General features: G+C 41.0%; 3 protein-coding genes across 3 annotated transcripts; 2 read left to right on the top strand and 1 right to left on the bottom strand.

The window, feature by feature from the left end:
* Positions 1–4,755: 4,755 nt before the first annotated feature.
* Positions 4,756–9,234, top strand: LOC115119577 (V-type proton ATPase subunit e 1-like). Its single transcript, XM_029648415.2, has 4 exons — positions 4,756–4,975; positions 5,588–5,635; positions 6,703–6,828; positions 8,207–9,234. The coding sequence occupies exons 1-3, from the start codon at positions 4,872–4,874 to the stop codon at positions 6,794–6,796; spliced, it is 246 nt and encodes an 81-aa protein (XP_029504275.1). The 5' UTR covers positions 4,756–4,871; the 3' UTR covers positions 6,797–6,828; positions 8,207–9,234.
* Positions 9,235–12,160: 2,926 nt separating this feature from the next.
* On the top strand, positions 12,161–18,107 carry LOC115119576 (vesicle transport protein SEC20-like). Its single transcript, XM_029648414.2, has 3 exons — positions 12,161–14,567; positions 14,711–14,829; positions 16,438–18,107. The coding sequence occupies exons 1-3, from the start codon at positions 14,434–14,436 to the stop codon at positions 16,644–16,646; spliced, it is 462 nt and encodes a 153-aa protein (XP_029504274.1). The 5' UTR covers positions 12,161–14,433; the 3' UTR covers positions 16,647–18,107.
* A 2,013-nt stretch (positions 18,108–20,120) lies between these two features.
* On the bottom strand, positions 20,121–24,485 carry LOC115119575 (homeobox protein Nkx-2.5-like). The gene is made up of 2 exons (XM_029648413.2): positions 23,994–24,485; positions 20,121–23,397 (listed from the first exon to the last, which is right to left on the bottom strand). The coding sequence occupies exons 1-2, from the start codon at positions 24,325–24,327 to the stop codon at positions 22,784–22,786; spliced, it is 948 nt and encodes a 315-aa protein (XP_029504273.1). The 5' UTR covers positions 24,328–24,485; the 3' UTR covers positions 20,121–22,783.
* Positions 24,486–25,576: the final 1,091 nt, after the last annotated feature.

Genomic DNA, 25,576 nt, shown 5'->3' with positions numbered 1-25,576 from the left:
GCGTCGCTCATCTAATAATACGTCTAGGAATTATTCATTTGAATGCTAGAAGCTTGATCCAAAAGCTAGATTTTATTGAAATACTGGTCTCACAATCACATGCTGACATGATTATATCTGAATCCTGGCTGTGTGTCTCTGCTCCAGATTCAGATGTTCTGTTAGCTGGGTATAATGTGGATAGAGGTAGACTCAGATGTTCTGTTAGCTGGGTATAATGTCTACAGAGTGGGTAGGGGTGGAGGCATTGCCATATATGTTAAATGCAACCTAGATGTCACTGTCCATTTCAACTTCTGTTCCCAAACAGTATGAATGCTTAGTTCTATATGTGGTCCTTGGTCATAATGCACTATTAATGCTAGCGGGAGTTTATCTCTGGTATCTGCTTTATGCAAATTGAGTTAATGTCTAATTATGCAAACTCTGAATGATTGATTATCAGAGATCTCAATCTGGACTGGCTGATGCCAGCATCGTTTAAATTAAAAGACATTTGTAACGAACTAAATCTTACTCAACTAATAACTATACCTACCTGTCCTAATCCAAAAGACCCCAAAAAATCTACATTAATAGACCTTATCTTTACAAATACACCTCACAAATATATAGCTAGTGGGTTATTTGCTAATGACATCAGTGACCAGTGCCCTATTGCATGTATCAGAGATACTAGGCTAAAAAAAACTACCCCTGTACAATTCTAAAGAGAAACTATAAACACTAATCAGAGCAAGCCTTTTCCATGACCTTTATTACTCGGAGCTTTTATCCGTAAACTGCATAATGGACCCAGTTTCAGCGTTCTCTTTCTTTTGAGCAAGTTTTACCTTTATGGCTGATCAACACGCCTGTTAAAGCGATTTAGGGTAAAAAATGGAACTAATCCTTCGTTCTCCTGTGATTTGAAAATCAATTTTCTGTAAAAGAATCAAGCATGGGCCTTGGCGAGGAAAACTGGTGAAACAGCTGATTGGCTGCTTTTTAGGCAATTAAGAAATACATGGACGGAGGGAATAAAAATTCCACATCTAGGTATTTTCTTGATGCTATGACAGAGTCTGCTGGTGATCCCGCTAAATTCTGGAAAACTGTTAACTCACTTAAACGAGGAAACTCCTTGACTTGCCTGCCGTAGCAAATTACATCGGAATCCTGGATCATCAGTGACCGAACTGAAATTTGTGATGTTTTTAAATAAGAATTTTGTTTCTGATAGTTTTCTTTTTGAATGAAAAAATGGCCAACATGATCCTGACTGGTCTATTGTTTCAGTCCCTCTGCCTATAATTATTATTATTTTAAATCAGTTTTTTAATTTTCAAAAAGTCACAGAAGATGAGGTCTTATCTGCACTATCTGCAATAGATTCTAAGAAATCATTAGGCGCTGACTATCTGGATCCACATTTACTCAAGTTGCAGCACCTGTTATTTCTAGTACAGTGACGCATATCTTTAATCAAACATTTGTCGTAGGAAAGATTCCTAAATCTTGGAAAACAGCTTTTGTTTTACCACTCTTCAAGGGAGGTGATGGTAGTGAATTTTTTAACTGTTAACAATACTCTTTCTGCTAATCAATCTGGCTTCAGACCTAAACACAGTACTATTACGGCCACTGTATGTGTTGTAAATGATATTACTAATGCCCTAGATAATAGAAAGCACTGTACCGCCTTGTTCATAGATTTGTCTCAAGTTTTTGACACTGTAGACCATGCGATACTTTTGGGTAAGCTGTCGTCAATAGGACTGGGATTGGATGCCTGTCGTTGGTTTCATGACTATCTAAAGGATGGAAATCAGGCTGTTAGAGTCGAGGACATCCAGTCGGAGCCATTGGAGTTGGTTAAAGGGGTCCCACAAGGTTCTATACTTGGTCCATTACTGTTCACTTGCTACATAAACAATATCGGTGATGAGATAAGAAAGTGTCAAATTAATTTAGATGCTGATGACACTGTCATGTACTCTATCGCTTCAACGGCTGACCAAGCATTATCACTATTGGAGACAGATTTGAAGATATTACAGGGGTCTTTATACAGCTAAAACTTGTTTTAAATGCAAAGAAAACACATTTTATGATTTCTTTTAGGTTCAAAAAGTTAGTTGAAAATGCACTTGTACTTATGAGCTTAGATGGTTCTAGATTTAATCAGGTCTCTGCATATAAATACTGAGGGACATGGTTGGATGATGAACTGTCTTTTAAAATGTATATTGACAAACTTTATAAATGGCTAAAAATCAAGCTAGGTTTCCTCTTTAGAAACAGGACACGTTTGTCCTCTACAAATAGAAGACAAATTGTGCAAGCTACTTTTATGTCTGTTATAGATTATGGGGATATTATCTACATGCATGCTACAGCATCCACACTTAAATCGCTGGATGCTACTTATCATTGCACACTTAGGTTAACTACGGGTGCTAGCTACAGAACTCACCTCTGTGTTTTATATCAAAATGTGGGTTGGACTTTGCTGTCCGTGAGACGAGAACAAGCTCTCGTGGTGTCTATAAAGCACTTCTGAATAAACAACCTTCTTATTTATCATCACTCATCAATATTAGAATTAGAATTCCCAACACCAGGTCTCAAGCATGGATTACACTTGAGGCCCATGCGATTTCCACAGAGTTGGGCATGGCTGCCTTTTCCTGTTACGCTCCTTGCCTATGGAATAGCCTGCAGACTAAACTTAAACTTAAGACTCTTGTCCCCCTGTCGCCCATTTTAAATATTTATTGGAGGATTTTTATTTTTGTATCGCTTGTAACTGTTTCGGGTAATGCAAGTTCTTGTGCTGTTAGTAGAATAACCTGTTAGGGGAATAACCTGTTAGTAGAATAACCTGTTAGGGGAATAACCTGTTAGTAGAATAACCTGTTATGGGAATAACCTGTTAGGGGAATAACCTGTTAGTAGAATAACCTGTTAGGGGAATAACCTGTTAGTAGAATAACCTGTTAGGGGAATAACCTGTTAGTAGAATAACATGTTAGGGGAATAACCTGTTAGTAGAATAACCTGTTAGGGGAATAACCTGTTAGTAGAATAACCTGTTAGTATAATAACCTGTTAGGGGAATAACCTGTTAGTAGAATAACCTGTTAGGGGAATAACCTGTTAGTAGAATAACCTGTTAAGGGAATAACCTGTTAGGGGAATAACCTGTTAGTAGAATAACCTGTTAGGGGAATAACCTGTTAGTAGAATAACCTGTTAGGGGAATAACCTGTTAGTAGAATAACATGTTAGGGGAATAACCTGTTAGTAGAATAACCTGTTAGGGGAATAACCTGTTAGTAGAATAACCTGTTAGTAGAATAACCTGTTAGGGGAATAACCTGTTAGTAGAATAACCTGTTAGGGGAATAACCTGTTAGTAGAATAACCTGTTAAGGGAATAACCTGTTAGGGGAATAACCTGTTAGTAGAATAACCTGTTAGGGGAATAACCTGTTAGGGGAATAACCTGTGTGTAAATGTAACAATCTGCTGCTGTATTTTTTGTTGTTGTGTTATCTGTGATCGTTTTCTTTGTCTTGTGTAGTTTCTTAATCATTGTACGCAAGGCCCAGCTGTAAAAGAGACCTTGGTCTCAGTCTGTGTTCCTTGTTGAAATAAAGGTATATATATATATAAACAATACATCTAAGTAAAGGAATGGAATAAGCATATATACATATGGATGAGCAATGTCATCAGCGTAGGCAAGATGCAATACAGTATATAAAATACAGTATATACATATGAGATGAGTGATGCAAGATATGTAAACATTAAAGTGGCATTATTAAAGTGACTAGTGATCCATTTATTAAAGTGGCCAATGATTTCAAGTCTGTATCTAGGCAGCAGCCTCTGTGTTAGTGATGGCTGTTTAACTTGAGATAGAAACTGTTTGTCAGCCTCTCAGTACCAGCTTTGATGCACCTATACTGACCTCACCTTCTGGATGGTAGCGGGGTGAACAGGCAGTGGCTTGGGTGGTTGTTGTCTTTGATTATCTTTTTTTGGCCTTCCTGTGACATCGGGTGCTGTATGTGTCCTGGAGGGCTTTTTGTTATTACATAAATACTTCAAAATTCACAAAAAGTGCCATTAGTTGATGAAGATTATTTCATAGAAAAAAATATATTTTGGCCATTTATCCAAAAACTCCATTGATTTTCCCATTGGATCAAGTTTCCAAGGATCAGTTTATGAACAACTTTTGGCACCACTACCCCATAGAACAATGAGACAGACATATCACTGGATTATGAAGCATCCTTTTGGCGTTTCCACTCACTACCAAATATGGTAGGGAGAGGAAGCACACTGGCGGGGAGTGGGAGAAACTGGAACGAGATGGATTTTGGGATACATTTAGCAAATTTTCTAATCGATTAAACATTTGATCTCAATGCAGTTTGCTGTTCCCAAAAATAAAATATGTTATGAACAGAGTGGACTAAGTTTTGTAGACTTTCGCTAAAGTTGTAAAAAATCGCGTTGTTTAGGAGTGCAAAATCGAGTTATTGCACACGCGCATTTCACAGAGTAGACGTTCCCTAACGGAACTATACAGATGTATGCTAGAACGGGCCAATATGATCTCGCTAGCTCGTGCTGGGCTCTGCCCACCCGCATGCTTGTTCTGCCCACTATGACCCATCTGCTCGCATTGGAAACGACAGGCTGTGGTCTATCTTGGTTTATTTATAAAAAATCTTGGACTACCAGTTTATTGTGGCGACGTCATGTGATCCATACTTCCTAGTCTGGTAGCATTTCGCTACTTCGAGGTCGTGTAGCGTTGTCAAGCGCATAAGTTAACTTTTTCTTATTTTAAAACTCTATAACAAAAGACAGACATGGCGGAGCTTAGTTTTGTCATTCCTATGTCGGTGATGACTCTGTTTTGGGGGATTATTGGTGGAGTTGTGCCGTGGTTTGTCCCCAAGGGACCGAACAGAGGGTGAGTAAATTAGCTAACATAATAGAAAAAAAGCAATATCTTGCTAACTATAAAAGTTTGCAAACAAAGGACGTACTTCATGATAGACCTCAAATGTCGCTTGTATTCATATTCGTGGAAAATGTGAAACCTATTTTTTATGTGTATGCGTCCAATAACTTTTTATTTGCTTTTCAGTCCGTTGCTAAATTATTATACTTTTTGGCAGCTGGTTCTTTTGTCAACAATATTGTTCATCATGGCCAACAATAGTTGAGTTGACTTTAAAGTACTAATAAGCTTTAACATTTGACAAATTTCGTTTTGTTGGATAAAAATTGATGGAATATAGACGAATTAAGATGTAATTTTGGAACTTCCCCAGTCCATTTCTAGTTCCCATCTGCTCTGTCACTTGCATGTGACTGAAGTTGGCATAATAAAGCCCTATCTGCATGAAGTAGGACCAGTAGTACGTCTGGGAGATGAGCACTTGCCATAATAAACCATAGATATAGGACTAACAAACTAACATTTGGTTTGTTGTTGTACAAATCTATAGCCTAATGTCTTGTTACTGCTTTGTAATAATGTCTTGGCCCAGTGCAATAATGCCTCTCTCTCCCCCTCCAGAGTGATAGTTACCATGTTGGTGCTAACTGCTGTCTGCTGCTACCTGTTGTAAGTATAGTCCTCCCAGGAATGTAGCTGAATATTTAACAGTATCACTATGAGGGCCCTTCTTGTATTAATTTGGCTCAGTTGGTTGGAACAGGGCGCAGGCGGGCAACAGGGGTGTATTCATTACCGAAACCCTTTTACAGTTTTAAGAATCAAACAGAGCAAATGAAACTGGGAAGGACCTACCTGAATTTGACCAACATAAACTCTCTTTTGCCTTTTCTGTTTTGCGTAAATGTTTTTTGTTGCAAAACGTTTTGAAACAGAATCGGTGTAATGATTACAGCCCAGTGTTCTGTGTTTTGAATCTTGCATCATGCATAATGTTGCTTTCATGAAAGTGTGAAACGGGACTATTGGCCTATATGTGGAGCTAGGGAAGTGTTCAGCATCTGTCCCACATAGACACAGAGAGGGAACACCATTCTCCCTTAGGTCATTTGCCATTAACATTGATTGGGACGACTGCAGCTCGATTTCAATGTCCCAACATCAGTACATAATGATTACCAGTCATTAACAGATGTTGACACGCTCAAAGTTCATCGCGGTCGTTTTTTCCAATAGAGAAAATAAATCTATCCCTAGAGTATGGTGGGTCAATGATCCGAGAGTATGCCTATTGCTTATATTGTACGTAATCATTCCATTCAATATAACCTGGTAGTCCTGAGATGCCATTTAATTTCCTAGTTAATTATTTAGCTTCTGAAGCTAGCAGATAAAGCCGTGTCATGTTACTTTGCTGTATGTCCACCAGGGTGCAGTGCAGGCCACATAATGGGGATGGTGTTCACGGCAGCAGAGGGAAGTATCTAGTGATATGTTGTCTCCTTCAGTCTGCTGAACTCTTAGTTGGATTCCTCTATTATAGCTGACCCTGCTGTGATGTTCATCCATTACTATAGGGTAGAACAAGGCATCTTTATTCCTCATTTAGATCCCCATTAGATGCCTTAGTGACCGCTATTCTTCCTGGGGTCCACAAAGAACGCCGTTAGACATAACAGAAGCCATGAGAGACATATGTAGATGTGTAATTATTAGTATGTGTTGTATGTTTTCAGCTGGCTGATAGCGATCCTGGCCCAGCTCAACCCTCTGTTTGGACCAGCTCTAAAGAACGATACCATCTGGTACATGTACTACCACTGGCCCTAGTCTACCAGTCCTGGGCCCTTCCCCGGCTACAGGTAAACCCACTGGCCCTAGTCTACCAGTCTACCATGCCTCGGCTCCTCCCCTGCTACAGGTAAACCCACTGGCCCTAGTCTACCAGTCTACCAGGCCTCGGCTCCTCCCCTGCTACAGGTAAACCCACTGGCCCTAGTCTACCAGGCCTCGGCCCCTCCCCTGCTACAGGTAAACCCACTGGCCCTAGTCTACCAGTCCTCGGCCCCTCCCCTGCTACAGGTAAACCCACTGGCCCTAGTCTACCAGTCCTCGGCCTCTCCCCTGCTACAGGTAAACCCACTGGCCCTAGTCTACCAGTCATCGGCCCCTCCCCTGCTACAGGTAAACCCACTGGCCCTAGTCTACCATGCCTCGGCTCCTCCCCTGCTACAGGTAAACCCACTGGCCCTAGTCTACCAGGCCTCGGCTCCTCCCCTGCTACAGGTAAACCCACTGGCCCTAGTCTACCAGGCCTCGGCCCCTCCCCTGCTACAGGTAAACCCACTGGCCCTAGTCTACCAGTCCTCGGCCCCTCCCCTGCTACAGGTAAACCCACTGGCCCTAGTCTACCAGTCCTCGGCCTCTCCCCTGCTACAGGTAAACCCACTGGCCCTAGTCTACCAGTCATCGGCCCCTCCCCTGCTACAGGTAAACCCACTGGCCCTAGTCTACCATGCCTCGGCTCCTCCCCTGCTACAGGTAAACCCACTGGCCCTAGTCTACCAGTCTACCAGGCCTCGGCCCCTCCCCTGCTACAGGTAAACCCACTGGCCCTAGTCTACCAGTCCTCGGCCCCTCCCCTGCTACAGGTAAACCCACTGGCCCTAGTCTACCAGTCCTCGGCCCCTCCCCTGCTACAGGTAAACCCACTGGCCCTAGTCTACCAGTCCTCGGCCTCTCCCCTGCTACAGGTAAACCCACTGGCCCTAGTATACCAGCCCTTGCTCCTCTCCCGCTACAGGTAAACTCGGTCAAATGCCTCGGTCTCCTCTCCCGCTACAGGTAAACTGTCAGATGCCTCGGTCTCCTCTCCCGCTACAGGTAAACTGTCAGATGCCTCGGTCTCCTCTCCCGCTACAGGTAAACTGTCAGATGCCTCGTTCTCCTCTCCCGCTACAGGTAAACTCGGTCAGATGCCTCGGCTCCTTGTGTCGTCTGTAAGTCTACGGCAATTCAGCATTTTTAGCTACAAATGTGTAGGCCACAAGATTAAATGAATCGATTAACAAATATACCTCTCTCTGTCAATAGTAGTCTGTAGTTGTGGCTTCCACTCCTTATCTATTTTAATCTGTACTTTTTATGAAATCTTCTCATCTCCATCATCTGCACTGATCTGAAAGCAATGCCCAGATGGAAAAAGCAATACATAATTAACTTTAAACATTTTCTCTGTAGGAGAGGACCTGACTCACTGCTGTACACCAATGAAGCACGCGATCGCCTCCTCACAAAGGGAACTGTTCTTGTGAATCTAGAGCCTTTACCCAGCCTTTGACACCCGACCTTAGAGAGTGTGGAGAGATGCCTGCAAAGGTGCTTCGTACAAACTGATCCCCAAAGGACTTTTCTGAAAATATCCTCTTTACTACTTTAAGAATGGAAGTATCAACCTTTTCTTTGATTTGTATGGCATGTTTTGTATATTGTGCTGTGACTTTTTGATTCTCTAATACTGATATATGATCTTGCAAGGCATGGTACTATTTACCCTAGCCCATTCGGTGGTGGGTTAAATGCGGAAGACACGTTTCAGTTGAATGCATTGTTGTACAACTGACTAGGTATCCCCCTTTGTCATTCATAGACGCTAACTAGCCTTAGCGCCTATTGACTATACCAACTTCTCGCCAGAGGAGCCCCGATGCTTGCTCTAAACATAAACAAGCATCGCTTGCGGTAAGGTTTTGGGAACATAGGAACGTATCTTTCATATCAGCTAGGGAAAAATATGTGAAATTACTACACTTATTTTTAATAGGGTTAGGGTTCCCAAACGGTCAAATTTCCGTTTTTACAGCGTTTGTTTACAGTAGACAGAGCGACTACCTGCTAATTCGCTTTCTGCGACTAGGAACACCTGCGTGTACACGGAAGATGGGCGCTGCAAACGTGTCACTGTAAAATAACTGGTTAAAACTGAATTAAGTGTATATTTAGCATTTGTGAAATTATTTTGATGTGATATGAAAGTAAAGGGCTTTATGTTTCTATAACTGTACCGCAATGAATAATCGATTCATACTGGTTCGCCTCTAAACAGTAACTTTAGGCTCCTTTTTATTGGACTATAGCTACCCCATATGTTAATATGTATGTTGCACGTAATGTGGCCTTTGATTCCATGTGTCCCTCCATTGGGTGTTTGTGATGGCTTTCATTCATTGTCCTTATAAATTATAGATATTAAACCATCAATCAATCCACCTATTGATTTACAAGTTTTTGCATTTTGTTAAACTGGTTCTTGTTGCTCAACACAAATACTCCCTTGCGGTTTGTTGTCGAGCATGGTCCTCTTTGTCCACGTCTGAATATGCGAGCAAGAAATCATCAAGCATGACTTGGAAGTAAAAGCTCTCGTGCAGGTATGACTATCGATTCAGTAAGCTCTTGTTTTTGACTATATAATACGTATGTTGCCGTTCTCATTGTGGAGAATAACCTTGTTTTCTGTCGCAGCTGTTTGGGCTCTTTATTTTGGTACAATGGCTGGGAGTTGGAATAGATTTTGACTGATTTATTGTTTTGGATATCACACAAAATACATTTGCCAGATTTGATCTTTATCTCTCATTAACCCAAACCCTCGTTTTTAGCTTCTGCTACTCTCTGTTCTGTTCATCATATGCATATAGTCGCTTTAACAATACCTACATGTACATACTACCTCATTAAGCCTGACTAACAGGTGTCTGTATATAGCGTTGCTACTCTTTTCAAATGTCTTTTTACTGTTTTATTTCTTTTCTTACACACACACGCGGTGGAAAAAAGTAACGTTACCCAATTGTCATAATTGAGTACAAGTAAAGATAACTTAATAGACAATTAATAAAGTAAAAGGCACCCAGTAAAATTCTACTTGAGTAAAAGTCTAAAAGTATGTGGTTTAAAATATACTTAAGTATCAAAAGGGAAATTATAAATCATTTCAAAGTCCTTATATTAAGCAAACCAGATAGCACCCTTATTTATTTTATTTACGGAAGGTCACGGGCACACTCCAACATTCAGACTATTTACCAGCGAAGCATGTGTGTTTAGTGAGTCTGCCAGATCAGAGGCAGTAGGGATGACCAGGGATGTTCTCTGTTTAGTGAGTCTGCCAGATCAGAGGCAGTAGGGATGACCAGGGATGTTCTCTGTTTAGTGAGTCTGCCAGATCAGAGGCAGTAGGGATGACCAGGGATGTTCTCTGTTTAGTGAGTCTGCCAGATCAGAGGCAGTAGCGATGTCCAGGGATGTTCGCTTGATAATTGCGTGAATCGGGACTATTTTCCTGTCCTGCTAAGCATTCAAAATGTATCGAGTAGGAAAATGTATGGAGTAAAAAGTACAATATTTTCTTAAGAAATGTAGTCAAAAATATAATATATTTTAATTATTTTAATAATATAATAAAGTACAGATACCCCAAAAACCACTTAAGTACTTTACATCACTGGCTACGGATTCACATAAGAGACATAGTTAATCCTCCTGTCTCCAAGACGTCTCAATGTAAATATATATATATATACTCCATTCCTCATTTCCTGTCCTTCAACTGCCTGGTGCAGATTTCACCTGTCCATATCTATCAGTCATGGCGAAAAGGAGACTGAGCAAGCCTATTTAGACTTGATATTCAACCCTTTTGTACATCGGGTATATTGAGCTGTATCCATCGGTGTTTGTAGGAAACTACTGCGTGTTTGACAGCTGTGCAAATATTGGCAGCTATTTTAGTCTTAGTCACATTTTAGTCATTTCGGTCGATTTATTCGGATAGTATGACCATCTGTAGAATTTATCAACAGTCTGGATTTGCAACTGCTTGCAGGGGTTAGCTTAAATAGTCTGTAGAGCATCACTAATATCTATAGATGGCCTATCTGTAATATTCATATATAAACTATAGTTTGTGCAAAACAAGACACTATCCAAATAAATCCAACTTTAAATGCTCAGACAAACCGGTAGGATTGGCAAACATTTGCCTGCCGACAGTACTTAAATCAAATCAAATTGTATTTGTCACATGCGCCAAATTCAACAGGTTCAACCTTACCATGAAATGCTTACCTAAAAGCCCTTAACCAACAATGCCGTTCAATAAATATTTAAGAAAATATTGACTAAATAAAGTATAAAATTAAAAGTAACACAAAATAACGAGGCTATATACAGGCGGTACCGGTACCGAGTCAATGTGTGGGGGTACAGGTTAGTCAAGGTAATTTGTACAGGTAGGTAGGGGTAAAGTGATAATAAACAGCGAGTAGCAGCAATGTAAAAACAAAGGGGGTGACCTACCACCTCTTGACTGCCGACACTGTTCGATCTCTTTAGAGTTCACACAGCAAAGACCTTGGAAATCAGCCACTCAGCCTTGTTGAAACACTCCACCACAAGGTGGCAGTAGTGTTGTTCGGGTATGCAGTGTTGTTTGGGTATGCTAATAATCTACATTCCAAGCTATCTGCGCTAACACAGATGGAGTAAAACAAGTCTTTGGTGCTGATGTTGCTATTTAGTAGAAAACCCTTGTTAAGAGCCAGATGGCCACAGCTAGATAACTACCTAGCAAGATAACAAAGAAACTATTTAATTCACTCTTCATAATGTCTTACTGCCAGTGCCAGCCCATAGACAAATAGTTAGCTAGTTAGTTAATGTTAACATATCCCAGACGGCCACAACTAGATAGTGCCTTCAGAAAGTATTCACACCCTTTGACTTTTTCTACATTTTGGTTTTACCGCCTGAATTTAAAGTGGATTACATTTAGATTTAGTCACTGATCTGCACACAATACCCCAGAGTGTCAACGTGGAATTACGTTTTTAGAAATGTTTACAAATTAATAAAAAATTATAATCAGAAGTGTCTTGAGTCAAGTATTTAACCCCTTTGTTATGGCAAGCCTAAAGTTCAGGAGTAAAAATGTGCTTAACAAGTCAGATAAGTTGCATGGACTCACTCTTTGTGCAATAATGGTGTTTTCCATGAATTTGAATCACTACCCCGTCTTCGTAGCCCACACATACAATTATCTGTAAGGTCCCTCAGTCGAGCAGTGAATTTCAAGCACAGATTCAACGACAAAGACCAGGGAGGTTTTCAGTGCCTGTCAAAGAAGGGCTCCTATTAGTAGATGGGGGTAGAATAAAACAATGGGTATTGAGAATGGCTTTGAGTATGAAGTTACATTTTGGATTATGTATCAAAACTATCAATACACCCTGTCACTCCAACATACAGGTGTCCTTCCAAGCTCAGTTGATGGAGAGGAAGGAAACCACTGAGGGATTTCACCATGAGGCCACTGGTGACTTTAAAACAGGTTTTTAATGGTTGTGATTGGAGAACTGAGGATGGGTCAACAACATTGTAGTTACTCCACAATACTAACCTAAATGACAGCGTGAAAAGGAAGCCTGTACAGAATGAGGCACTAAACTAATATTGAAAAAAATGTACTTTTGGTCCTGAATACAAAGCATTATGTTTGGGGGCAAATCCAACACGTCACTGGGTACCACTCCTCATATTTTCAAGCACGGTGATAGCTGCATCATGTTATGGGTATGCTTGTCTAGAGTTCATTTTTTTGATCAAAAGAAAAGGAGTAGAGCTAAGCACAGGCTATGTCTTAGAGGAAAACCAGGTTCAGTTTGCTTTCCAACAGACACTGGGAGACAAATCCACCTTTTAGGAGGACAGTAACCTAAAACACAACAGTGGTTAGCTAGCTTGGAGGAAGTATTTAGTGTTGTGGGCATTGCGTCTGTCACTTCGGTAGCTACCATCCCATAGCCTTCACTGCCTAAGAAGTGTGACTGGCTCATCGTGGATGTACAGAGAAAATGCCCCTCTTTATGCTCCCCTTCGTGGAGGTTTGTGCTCTCTGATTGGCTCAAAGTCAAGTTGTTGGCTACTGACAACCATTGCTGTAGGTTCGTTGCTACCGGTTCGGCACGCAGCAGGTAGCGCGTTTGTTCTAGCGAGACAAGAAACGGCCTCCTACTGTAATAAGTACATATTGGCAGTCTATCAGCAGCAAGATTATCGTGTTTCATGCTTTAGGGTTAGTATATAGTTAGCTTAAATGTTACTGATAGTCTAAAGAGCATCTACAGATGGACTATCCAAATAAACTGTTAGTCATTTCATTTAATTTAATTTAACCCTTATTTTACCATGTAAATTGACTGAGAAAACATCCTAATTTACAGTAATGACATGGGTAATAGTTACAGGGGAGAGGATGGGGGATGAATGAGCCAATTGGAAGCTGGGGATGATTCATCCTTAGTTAGTTATCAGTCGACTTAAAACTCTGGACAATTTTAGTCTAGTTTTAGTCACTTAGTCAGTGCGTTTTGTCTATTAAATAACGAATATTTAGGCTACCTCTAATTTCCACCACGTGCCTTGTCCAACTAGGCCTCGTATACCTTAGCTGGCAACATTTGATATTGTGGCAGATTATAACCAATGCCAGCCGTAATTAACCATATAGTCTATAAAGGCTTGGCTACAGGTTAAACAATTTACAGCTCTAATTTTCTTTCCATCATAACCGTCAAGGGGTTAAATTCCAGTGGTTTCATTGAAAGGGGGATTTGAGTTTTACAAAAATGCCAGAAGCATTACTGGACTTTTAATAGTCAACAAATAGCATTAATTTTTCCCATATGAAAAAATTAACCACATGTCGCATTTCCTGACTGCAGCATGAGAGCGGCAACACAGATGAATGAATAACAGCGCACATGGGGAAATAGCTTCTGATGTGATCAAAGAGTGACTGAAGTGACTGCCTGGTGGCTGTGTGGCAGAGCCGGGCAGATCAGCTCAATCAGACCGCGCAACTGAAATGTGTCAATTCTGCCAATGAGAGGATTGCATGAAATATTTTGCTTGCATGTTTCTGATTGTACAAAATGTATGAAAAAATGCTTCATGACAAATTAAATGTCCATTATGCTGTTGTGGAATTCTCTTTTCGTCACATTTTTGTTGACTAAAATGAAAAGGTAATGGGTTTTTTTCACAGGGCGCCACGTTATCATAGTTCTAATCAGGAAAAATAGGTACTTGACGAGTATTTTTCGTCATAGTTATTGTTGACGAATTGAACAGTGTTTGACTGGACCTAGATCAGATGGGGAGGGAGCAGGACAAGGAGTCAGACAAACTGGCTCTACTCAGTGAGGTGGACAGACACCGCAGGCAGATGCTCAGGTAAAATAGCATGGTAGGAGTGTGGATTAGCACGGTAGGAGTGTGGATTAGCATGGTAGGAGTGTGGATTAGCATGGTAGGAGTGTGGATTAGCATGGTAGGAGTGTGGATTACTGCTGTTGCTTCAGTACTGAATCCAGTCTGTACTGCATAAACTGTATGCAAGCATCCCAATGAAACGGTGTGTTTTCTATCCCTACATTAACCAGACAGTATGGAAGAAAGCCAACCTGGCCAGTAAACTGTCGCTGGACAACCTGGAGAAGGAATCTCTTCTCTATGGAGGAGATAGTGAATTTAGACAACGGTAAACGATATTGCCTGTTTCTAGATACTCTTCTGGAGTGTTTCATTGTCTTTCCCTTATTTCACCCACTGTGTGTTTATACTTTGTCTTATTGTTGTCTGTTACTATGAAGATTTAGATTTTTTTTTTTTTTCTCCAATCAGAAAGGTGACCAAAGAGGGCCTGGCCCAGACGTCCAGTGACATCACAGAGAGCCGGATGAGCATCAGCCAGATGATGTCACAGCAGGTGACGCAGAGCGAGGAATCCATAACCATGCTGGGTGAGTGGCTCCCCCTAGAGTACAGAGAGTGAATGATATCGGAGTCTTGTTTCTGAGAGGACAGTAGTGTTTATAATTTCGGCCCCTGACCCCATCCCCTAGCTCCCTTTTCCTTCAGTGTTTACACATCTGTAAGAACTAGATGAATGAGAAGCAGTGATGTAGTGGTAAAAAGTGGGTAAACACTGATCGCCTTTCACAGTGAATAAAGTAATACTCCCTATATTTACAATGCATTTGTTTGCAATAGGTGGGTAAACGTTTGAGCAACTTTAAAAAGGTGTGTAAGTGCCATTTGCTGTGTTTACCTTCCATTACATCACTGGTGAGAACAATATGGAGATGGTTCCACCAAAAGCCTTCAAAATGGAGGACCCAAGGACTGTTTCTTTCTCAGGTGCCTTATTTAAATACAAGCAACCAGCTGGCAGTAACAGCTGGCAGTATTTGATACAGTTGAAGTCGGAAGTTTACATACACTTAGGTTGGAGCCATTAAAACTCGTTTTTCAACCACTCCACAAAAACTATAGTTTGGGCAAGTCGGTTAGGACATCTACTTTGTGCATGACACAAGTCATTTTTCCAACAATTGTTTACAGACAGATTATTTCACTTAGAATTCACTCTATCACAATTCCAGTGGGTCAGAAGTTTACATACACTAAGTTGACTGTGCCTTTAATCAGCTTGGAAAATTCCAGAAAATGACGTCATGGCTTTAGAAGCTTCTGATAGGCTAATTGACATAATTTGAGTCAATTGCAGGTGTACCTGTGGATGTATTTCAAGGCCTACCTTCAAACTCAGTGCCTATTTGCTTAAACATGGGGATGCTTGCAAGCCAAAGAACATCCCAACCATGAAGCACAGGGTGGCAGCATCATGTTGTAGGGGTGCTTTGCTGCAGGAGGGACTGGTGCACTTCACAAAATAGATGGCTTCATGAGGTAGGACAATTATGTGGATATAATGAAGCAACATCTCAAGACGTCAGTCAGGTAGTTAAAGTTTGGTCACAAATGGATCTTCCAAATGGACAATGACCCCAAGCATACTTCAATAGTTGTGGCAAAATGGCTTATGGACAACAAAGTCAAGCTTTTGGAGTGGCCATCACAAAGCCCTGACCTCAATCCTATAGAACATTTGTAGGCAGAACTGAAAAAGCATGTGCGAGCAAGGAGGCCTACAAACCTGACTCAGTTACACCAGCTCTGTCAGGAGGAATGGGCCAAAATTCACCCAAATTATTGTGGGAAGCATGTGGAAGGCTACCCGAAATGTTTGACCCAAGTTAAACAATTTAAAGGCAATTCTACCAAATACTAATTGAGTGTATGTAAACTTCTGACCCACTGGGAATGTGATGAAAGAAATTAAAGCTGAAATAAATCATTCTCTCTACTATTATTCTGACATTTCACATTCGTAAAACAAAGTGGTGATCCTAACTGACCTTAGACAGGGAATTTTTACTAGGATTAAATGTCAGGAATTGTGAAAAACTGAGTTTAAATGTATTTGGTTAAGGTGTATGTAAACTTCAGACTTCAACTGTATGTCCAAACCCAAAGTCTTTGCCCAGTGTGGACTCTCTCCTCTATAGCAACCTCGTCTCAGGCAGTCCTGGAGATGAATGATGAGTTTAAGACCATGACCGGAACCATCCAGCTGGGGAGAAAGCTCATCACTATGTACAACCTCAGGGAGCTCACTGACAAACTGCTAATCTTCCTCGCTCTCATACTCTTTCTCACCGCGATCTTCTACATCCTCAAGAAGAGATTATTTTTCCTCCAGACCAGACACAACTAACTTTAACTAAGTTACTTTTAGAGCAACTTTGATTCGAGTAACTATGATCATATAAGATAATTTATGACATATGTGAGTCATGTGAGATAAGTATTGTAACATTAACATACTGCTTATGAATGTAAATCCAAATCAACATTTTAAAGACTTGTGCACACACACAGTAGAAATGGCTTTGGGGATAAGCCTATTTTAAACATGATTTGTTCGTCATGGAAGGAATATCAGCTGTTTGCAATACTTAGAGGAAAGTTTGATGGTTAATGTAACCAATTGTTATGATTATCATGTTACTGTATTATTCCATCGCAGGAAGTTAAAGCTGTTGCCCAGTTATTTATATCCTGCTCTGAAAGAGAAATAAATGTATTGTAGTAGTTGCCTTATTTAATGCAGATAACATTTTCGCCTGACCATTATTTAAAGTATAGGGATGCATGTCAATGTGTAACACATTCTCTGTAATGTAATCAGTTTTTGAACAAAACGTTGACTTTATTAAATAGTGTAAAAATAAACAAAAATGAATCTCCAAGCAGCAGTGTGGACATGTAGGATGTACATATCACCCACACAAGTTTCAGTGACTCTGGTCTAGCATCTGGTCGTCAGTATTTCCTTACGGAGCTAGCTGGCTTGGCTCAGCAGTGGTGAGGCCTGCTCTCAGTAGCTGGCAGCAGGTTGTACTGTACTGGGTACAGTGCTGACCAACCAGGGCAGAAAAGCTAGCAGCAGGGTGAACAGTACTGGGTACAGTGCTGACCAACCAGGGCAGAAAAGCTAGCAGCAGGGTGAACAGTACTGGGTACAGTGCTGACCAACCAGGGCAGAAAAGCTAGCAGCAGGGGGAACTGAGCAGCCCAGGCACCAGGGCAGAAAAGCTAGCAGCAGGGGGAACTGAGCAGCCCAGGCACCAGGGCAGAAAAGCTAGCAGCAGGGGGAACTGAGCAGCCCAGGCACCAGGGCAGAAAAGCTAGCAGCAGGGGGAACTGAGCAGTCCAGGCACCAGGGCAGAAAAGCTAGCAGCAGGGGGAACTGAGCAGCCCAGGCACCAGGGCAGAAAAGCTAGCAGCAGGGGGAACTGAGCAAGCCCAGGCACCAGGGCAGAAAAGCTAGCAGCAGGGGGAACTGAACAGCCCAGGCACCAGGGCAGAAAACAAATCTGAAAAGTTGTGGCAGTAATCACATAGTCACCGATAAGGAACCATGCATCTCTGCCTTTCTTCAGATAAGACCCAGAAAAGCAGATTACTCTGACCCGTATCCCTCTCCTGCTCCCTTTCTTTCCACCGGGGGTGGAGGGTGGGGGGGTATTTTTAGGTTGGCGTGGACCTGTTATCTGACGTTGCCTTTTCAACACTTTGTAAGGGATGTGTGTAGAGGGGGGCTGGTAGCTGCATGACCTCTCCACCCTCTTTATGGTGATGGTCTCACATGTAATTTGGGAAATATAAATCTGTTTTCATGTTGACATTTCTGTTCAGTGTACCAATAAAGGCCTCTGACTTTGTCTACCTGAGTTGTCTCAGTTGCGTGTGTTATATGTCATATCTGACTCCGAATCAGTGGGGACAGACTGTGCAGATAGCCTAGTGGTTACAGCGTTGGGCCAGTAGAATCAGTGGGGACAGACTGTACAGATAGCCTAGTGGTTACAGTGTTGGGCCAGTAGAATCAGTGGGGACAGACTGTGCAGATAGCCTAGTGGTTACAGCGTTGGGCCAGTAGAATCAGTGGGGACAGACTGTGCAGATAGCCTAGTGGTTACAGCGTTGGGCCAGTAGAATCAGTGGGGACAGACTGTGCAGATAGCCTAGTGGTTACAGCGTTGGGCCAGTAGAATCAGTGGGGACAGACTGTGCAGATAGCCTAGTGGTTACAGCGTTGGGCCAGTAGAATCAGTGGGGACAGACTGTGCAGATAGCCTAGTGGTTACAGCGTTGGGCCAGTAGAATCAGTGGGGACAGACTGTGCAGATAGCCTAGTGGTTACAGCGTTGGGCCAGTAGAATCAGTGGGGACAGACTGTGCAGATAGCCTAGTGGTTACAGCGTTGGCCAGTAACTGGTAGGTTGCTGGTTCAAATACCCAAACTGACAAGGTGAAAAATCTGATATACCCTTGAGCAAGGCACTTAACCATCATTTGCTCCAGGTACGCTGTACTACTACGGTTGACCATATACAACCACAGATTTGACTGCACCTATGTGACAATACAACATTAAAAAAAAAACATTTTTGACAGTGACACGCATTAGTGAGTACATGTGGAGAGAGTCAATAGACCTAAGAGAAGGCTAAGCGGTTCTTACTCGTTTTAAAGTGGCAGCCATTGTGTTCGGCCAATTCCTCATCCCGTCCCTTTAGCTGCACACTTATAGCAGCTCTATGTCAAGCAAATGGAGCTATTCTTACAGAGCACCGTGATAGTGTCAGTCAAGAGGAGAGGTGTGCATGATCTTGAGATGTGAATAGGTCCTGTTTAGTGGCAGGCCCTGAACTGTGTTCTACACTGAGTACCACAGAGTGAGGGGAAGTGGGCTCCCACACACAATGCTGCCTAAAGGGATTTTTAATGTGCTACAGTGCCTTCAGAAAGTATTCACACCCCTTAACTTTTTCCACATTTTGTTGTTACAGACTGACTTTAAAATGGATTAAATTGGGATGTGTCACTGATCTACACACTCTTCTCCATAATATCAAAGTGTGTCTTTAGAAATGTTATTAATTACAAATGAAAAGCAGAAATGTCCGTTTTCAACCCCTTTGTTATGGCAAGCCTAAATACATTCAGGAGTGAAATAGTACTCAAGTCACATAACAAATTGCATTGTCTTTTTGATTAACTACCTCATCTCTGTACCCCACACACTCAGTCAAGCAGTGCATTTTTCCAATGCCTCGCAAAAGAAGGGCACCTAAAGTATTGGTAGATGAGTAGGAAAAAAAATGCAGACATTGAATATCCATTTGAGCATGGTAAAGTTATTAATGACCTTTTGGATCATGTATCAATACACCCAGTCACTACAAAGATGCAGGCTTCCTTCCTAACTCAGTTGCTGGAGAGCAAGGAAACCGGGTAGGGATTTCACCATGAGGCCAATGGTGACTGTAAAACAGTTGCAGAGCTTAATGGCTGTGATGGGAGAACTGAGGATGGATCAACAACATTGTAGTTACTCCACAAAACGAATCTAATTGACTGAGTGAAAATAATTAAGCCTGTACAGAATAAAAGTATTCCAAAACATGCATCCTGTTTGTAACAAGGCACTAAAGTAATACTGCAAAAACTGTCGCAAAGCAATTCACTTTTTGTCCTGAATAGAAAGTGTTATATTTGAGGCAAATCCAATTCAACACATTAAGTACATCTCTCCATATTTTCAAGCATAGTGGTGGCTGCATCATGTTATATGTATGATTGTAATCATTAAGGACTGGGGAGTTTTTCAGGATACATTTTTTTACGGAATGGAGCTAAGCACAGGCAAAATAATAGAGGGAAAACCATGTTCAGGTGTATGAATAATTAAGTCAATGTTATATTTCTTTATTTCATTGTAAATACATTTGCTAACATTTAAAAAAAAAAAAAAACATGTTTTCACTTTATCATTATGGGATATTGTGTGTAGATGAGTGAGAATATATTGAATCCATTTTGAATTCAGGCTGAAAGGCCAACATATGGAATAGGTCAAGGGGTATGAATACTTTCTGAAGGCTCTGTATATAAATCCCTTTCATCAGCATATTTTGTAAGACACTGGATAAGTGTCTGTTAAATTACTAACATGTAATTATCATATTAATGATAGGTATCAACAAATATTATGGCTATTACTTGTCCACTCTACAGGCACATTAAACAATGCTGTTTTAATTTAGGGCCTGCGTGTGCAGTGATGGTTTTGTAGGTTATTCGGTGCCGTTTCAAAATACATGTGTCAGTGTATTTCTGGGGGCCTGTGGGCGATTTCAGAATTTGACTGTGGATCAGCGGTAACTGTCTGATTAATGATGAGGATGATGAACGCATTTCCCCAAACACTGAACTGTTTCTACTGACGACACGTCTGATGGACTTTAAACACAACCCTTCTGAACGGTCACAGACCTTTCTGTAAATATTTAAATTATGTCAGTGATGCTATCTCACGACCTCGCCTAATGGGGACTGACATGCACCTGTAGAAGAAGGTCTAACTGGGCGTGACCTTGTAGTCCGGACCTATAGACTTAGCCTATATACAAGAAACGTCTAAAGCCCTCCACATATTTGTCTTATTTAGTCAAAATTGCGTGACATGCTCCAAACATATTTTATGGAGAGGCCGGTAAGTCGTTGTGTTAAAAAAACAACTTTAGTTTCCGGTTATAGTAGATTGAAGGTCTCTAATAGCCACTTGAATGGTTTAACCTGACGTTAAACATACGTGAACCGCTTTACCGGTAGCGGGTGAGATTGTTTGACATGGATTACTGGTAATGTGTGCTGGCTATAGACAATGGCAATTACTATAGGCTACCGTGATGGACGATTTTCTTAATATTAAAACACACTGACATATGGTATCTTTATGTGCTAGGACTGGCCTGGTGTTTATTCAATTTGTAGGCTAGTGAGTCGTGAAACGGAAGAAAAAACACTGGAGATTTAATGGTTGTAAAGTTAAAAATGATTTAAATGCTTTAGATTGTGTGATCTTGAACATTATTTCCTTATCGATTTGACAATTGTTGTCGTCTAGGCGTATTGTAACGATTTTAATGTAGGCTATTATTATATAGGATTAATAATACAATACAAGTAGGCGAATCCATGTTTTATTAAGCGTAATAGTAATGAATATTAGAAATAAAATAATACATTTAGCCTTTTAAATAATTAATGGTTGATAGAATTCGTAGTGATAGGCTATAGTTCTATGAAAGCACTAGGCCTAAAATTATAATTGGTAGATAAGTTACATTTCATATTTAGAAATCATTTCTAAATAATTGAAGATGATTAGAAATAATCAGGTGATATAATTGTATCCCGTTCTAGTTGTTTGTTCATATTTATTCATTTAAAAAATGTCCTTCAGGACAATGGTTTAATGTACTTAAGTAAAAATAGTTTTGAAGTAATACTTAAGTCGTTTTTTGAGGTATCTTTACTTTACTATTTATATTTTTAACAACTTTTACTTCACTACATTCCTAAAGAAAAGTATGTAATTTTTACTCCATACATTTTTCCAAAAGTACTCGTTACATTTTGAATTCTTAGCAGGACAGGAAAATGGTCTAATTCACACACTTATCAAGAGAATATCCCTGGTCATCACTGCTGTCTCTGCTCTGGTGGACTCACTAATCACATGCTTTGTTTGTAAATGATGTCCGAGTGTTGGAGTGTCCCCCCTGGCTATCTGTAAATAAAATAAAACAACTAGAAAACGTGTCCGTCTGCTTAGCTTAATATAAGGAATTTGAAATGATTTATACTTAAGTCTCAAAAGTAAAAAGTACATTTTAGTAATTAATTTACTTTTGATACTTAAGCATCTTTAAAACCTTTAGGATTTTACTCAAATAGTATTTAACTGGGTGACTTTCACTTTTTCTATGAAGGTATCTTTACTTTTACTACAGTATGCCATTTGGGTACTTTTCCCACCTCTGCCTCAGAATATGTCCTGTAGTCCGCCCCGTGAAATAGCCTATCAAATTCATGCAGAAAAATTCTAATTTACATAAAGAAAAGCTTTATTTACATATAATACGTGTATTAAGTACCTACAAACATGCCTTATAGTACATTTGTGACCTCAAAGAAAACGGTGATAGTGAGGGTAAGATGTCCACTGACAAATTGTATACATATTTTCCCTCCCCACTGAAGTAGATACCTACATCTCATATACAACTTCCCAATTAACTCCCTATTCCATCTCAGAAACTAGTAACCCAATGAAAATAAAATGTATTTAGTTTAAGCATCCATCAAGAGTTTGCCAGTCGAAGTACAGTACATGGAATATATCGACATAACACTCAAGTAAGCCTATGCATCCATTGTAAAAGCGCATGCAATTTAAAACAATTTGTCTGACGATAATGTTATATTTCGACCCTTCGTTCACCACGCTCTGATTCCATGTAAAGAAGACACTCCATTGCCGGACGGAAACGTGTTTTGAACGTTATTTAACTCCCCAATGCCGAAGTTGATGTAATTCCCGTTGTTTTGTGAGGGCTGGATAGACTGCACCGCAGTGGTGGGATAGTCACACGCATGGGTCATATTACAGCCAGGACTGGGATAATTACTGAACGCTGGGTAACTGTTATAAGTGAAATGGTTAAGGCCCACATTATATGAACTAGTATAGGTCGTCGAGTCTCCAAGGCAGGGCTTCCCATCTCGGACCAGTACTGGGACTGAGATGCGTCTCGGCGGCGGGATACCGACCATCTCCAGGCTCTGGTCCTGTCGCTGTCTCTTGCACTTGTAGCGGCGGTTCTGGAACCAGATCTTGACCTGTGTGGGGGTCAGTTTGAGCACTCCGGCCAGGTGATCTCTCTCCGGAGCCGACAGGTATTTCTGCTGCTTAAAGCGACGCTCCAGCTCATACACTTGCGCCTGTGAGAACAGCACGCGCGGCTTCCTGCGCTTCCGGGGTTTGGTGGGCAGATCCGGGTCCTCTGACTTCAGGTCCACCACCGGCTCGCTCTGAGAGATGTAGGACATGTCTAGTGGAATAGAAATAAACGAATAAATTAAGACGTATTTAATTTAATTCCAGTATGTTAAATTGTAGTAAGGACCCAACAATAGGAATTCAGCTCGGATACTTTTAGCAAGACATAGTTTAGACAAGCGTTCTAGGTCTGCCCTACATCCTAGAGTCCAAAAAGTAAAATGGGTTCAGTCGATTATGATTGCTATATTTTCTAAATTGTAATCAAACTTCCATGGAACTGTTTGGTATCCCGACGAGAGAATTCAATCTAAACTTCATGGAACTGTTTGGTATCCCGACGAGAGAATTCAATCTAAACTTCATGGAACTGTTTGGTATCCCGACGAGAGAATTCAATCTAAACTTCAATTACAACTTTCCTTTATTTTCTCCTTAATTGTAAAATAGATAAGGCCTCTTTGACTGTTCTTATTCCAGACTAAGGGTGTACACTAGGAGTAGCACTACTATTACATCCCTTGTGAAATGTCTTATCCTTAGCCTACACGTTTTAGATTGTGTCCGACGCAAATCTGTTTAGTTACTTACATAATTATTCAGATGTTCACTTAGGGCTATTTCGATACTAATATCATAAACTGTTACCTTTTCTGTATTTCCCCTCAAATCTGTCCGTCTTGCCATCCTTAATGTCCATTTCTAAGAAAGATTTCCCATAGAAGGCAGCGGCGAAGTTGAGGGCAGTATTTCTGTTGTCTTTAGCCTCATGGAGCTCCTCTCCAAACAGCGAGCCTCCAGACGACATCTCCCGAAGCGGCTCCTGTTTCAGGCGGCCCAGCATGCAGGAGGAGGTCGGTAAGGCACAGTCCATCCGTGGAGAGATGTCCAGTGAGACCAGATCTTCAGCACTAGTGTGCTGCTCCAGGTTTAATATATCCTTAACCGAGAAGGGTGTGGACGTACTGGGGCTGGAAAACATTGCCAAAGAACAGTTGATCTGACATATAAATGGCAACAAACCAATGATTCCAAAATCTCCTCTTCTTAGTAATATTTACTGAGCTCAAGTACTCGTTCGTTTGTTTAACCGAGGGGGATCTTGACTATCAACTCGAGGCCCTAACTTTTCTTGGCCTCTTTCTGCTATGCATGGGGAAAGAGAGAGGGGGGATGAGGGGGAGGTTAAGTCTCTCATTGGACGTTGTTAGGGGGCATCCTATTGGTGTTGCCAGTTCCGGTGATGTTGAAATAATAGCTGGTAATGTAACCCTACATGTCCGTGGTGTATCTGAATCCAGAATGCAACTTCAGCCCCGTTACGCACCGTCACAAACACGCCTTTTGTCCATAATAGCTGGTTGGAATTTATTATCAATTGTTATTAAATTTTCCCTGTAAAATGTATATGGTTGAAGGCAAAAGAGAATAGAATAAATACTGTAACCTTTTTCTTTGTGTGCACGAGCCTGTCTGTCTGTGTTAGGTTCTGTTTAATAGTTTAATGATGATACATTTTATTTGGCGAACATTAAACCTATGCCAGGAGATGCTTAGTCAGTTGCACAACTGAATGCATTCACCCGAAATGTGTCTTCCGCATTTAACCCAACTCCTCTGAATCAGAGAAGTGCAGGGAGCTGCCTTCATCGACATCCACGTCATCGGCGCCCGTTGAACAGTTCTTTGTTAACTGTCTTGCTCAAGGGCAGAACTGCAGATGTTTCCACCTTGGGGATTCGAACCAGTGACCTTTCGGTTACAGGCTTAACCGCTAGGCTACCTGCTTCCCTACATAAAAACAAGTGCAGTGCATAAGATCATAAAATCGATTACATGAATGAAATCAACATGACTTAAATGTAAATGTAATGTAAAGGACCAGACGAAACAGGATGGTTGTGTAGAGGATATGAACCTGGTTTAAGGTCAAGATTTAGGTTTAGTACACTACAAAAGTAGGGCCTATCATATGCCTAGTTATTCGATAAGTCACGTTATTCTCTAAAAATGCATCCAATAAAATATCAGTAGGACAAGTTTTTCGGGGAGAATTGGTGTGCGTAAAGATTCCAAGACGCACTGAGGGGACCTCGCACAGGGCTGGCATCACACCCATTATTAATGCTGGTGGAGACAGCGGTGCCGAGACAGACAGTATTATCGTTTGTTTTATCTCCAGCAGCGTTTAACACAGACCCGGGAACTAAATGGGTCCCTCTGTCTCCGAC

The sequence above is a fragment of the Oncorhynchus nerka genome, linkage group LG5, assembly GCF_034236695.1.
Source record: "Oncorhynchus nerka isolate Pitt River linkage group LG5, Oner_Uvic_2.0, whole genome shotgun sequence".
NCBI lineage: Eukaryota > Metazoa > Chordata > Actinopteri > Salmoniformes > Salmonidae > Oncorhynchus > Oncorhynchus nerka.
The sequence above is the reverse complement of the archived record's forward strand: the minus strand, read 5'-3'. Positions and strand labels throughout refer to the sequence as shown.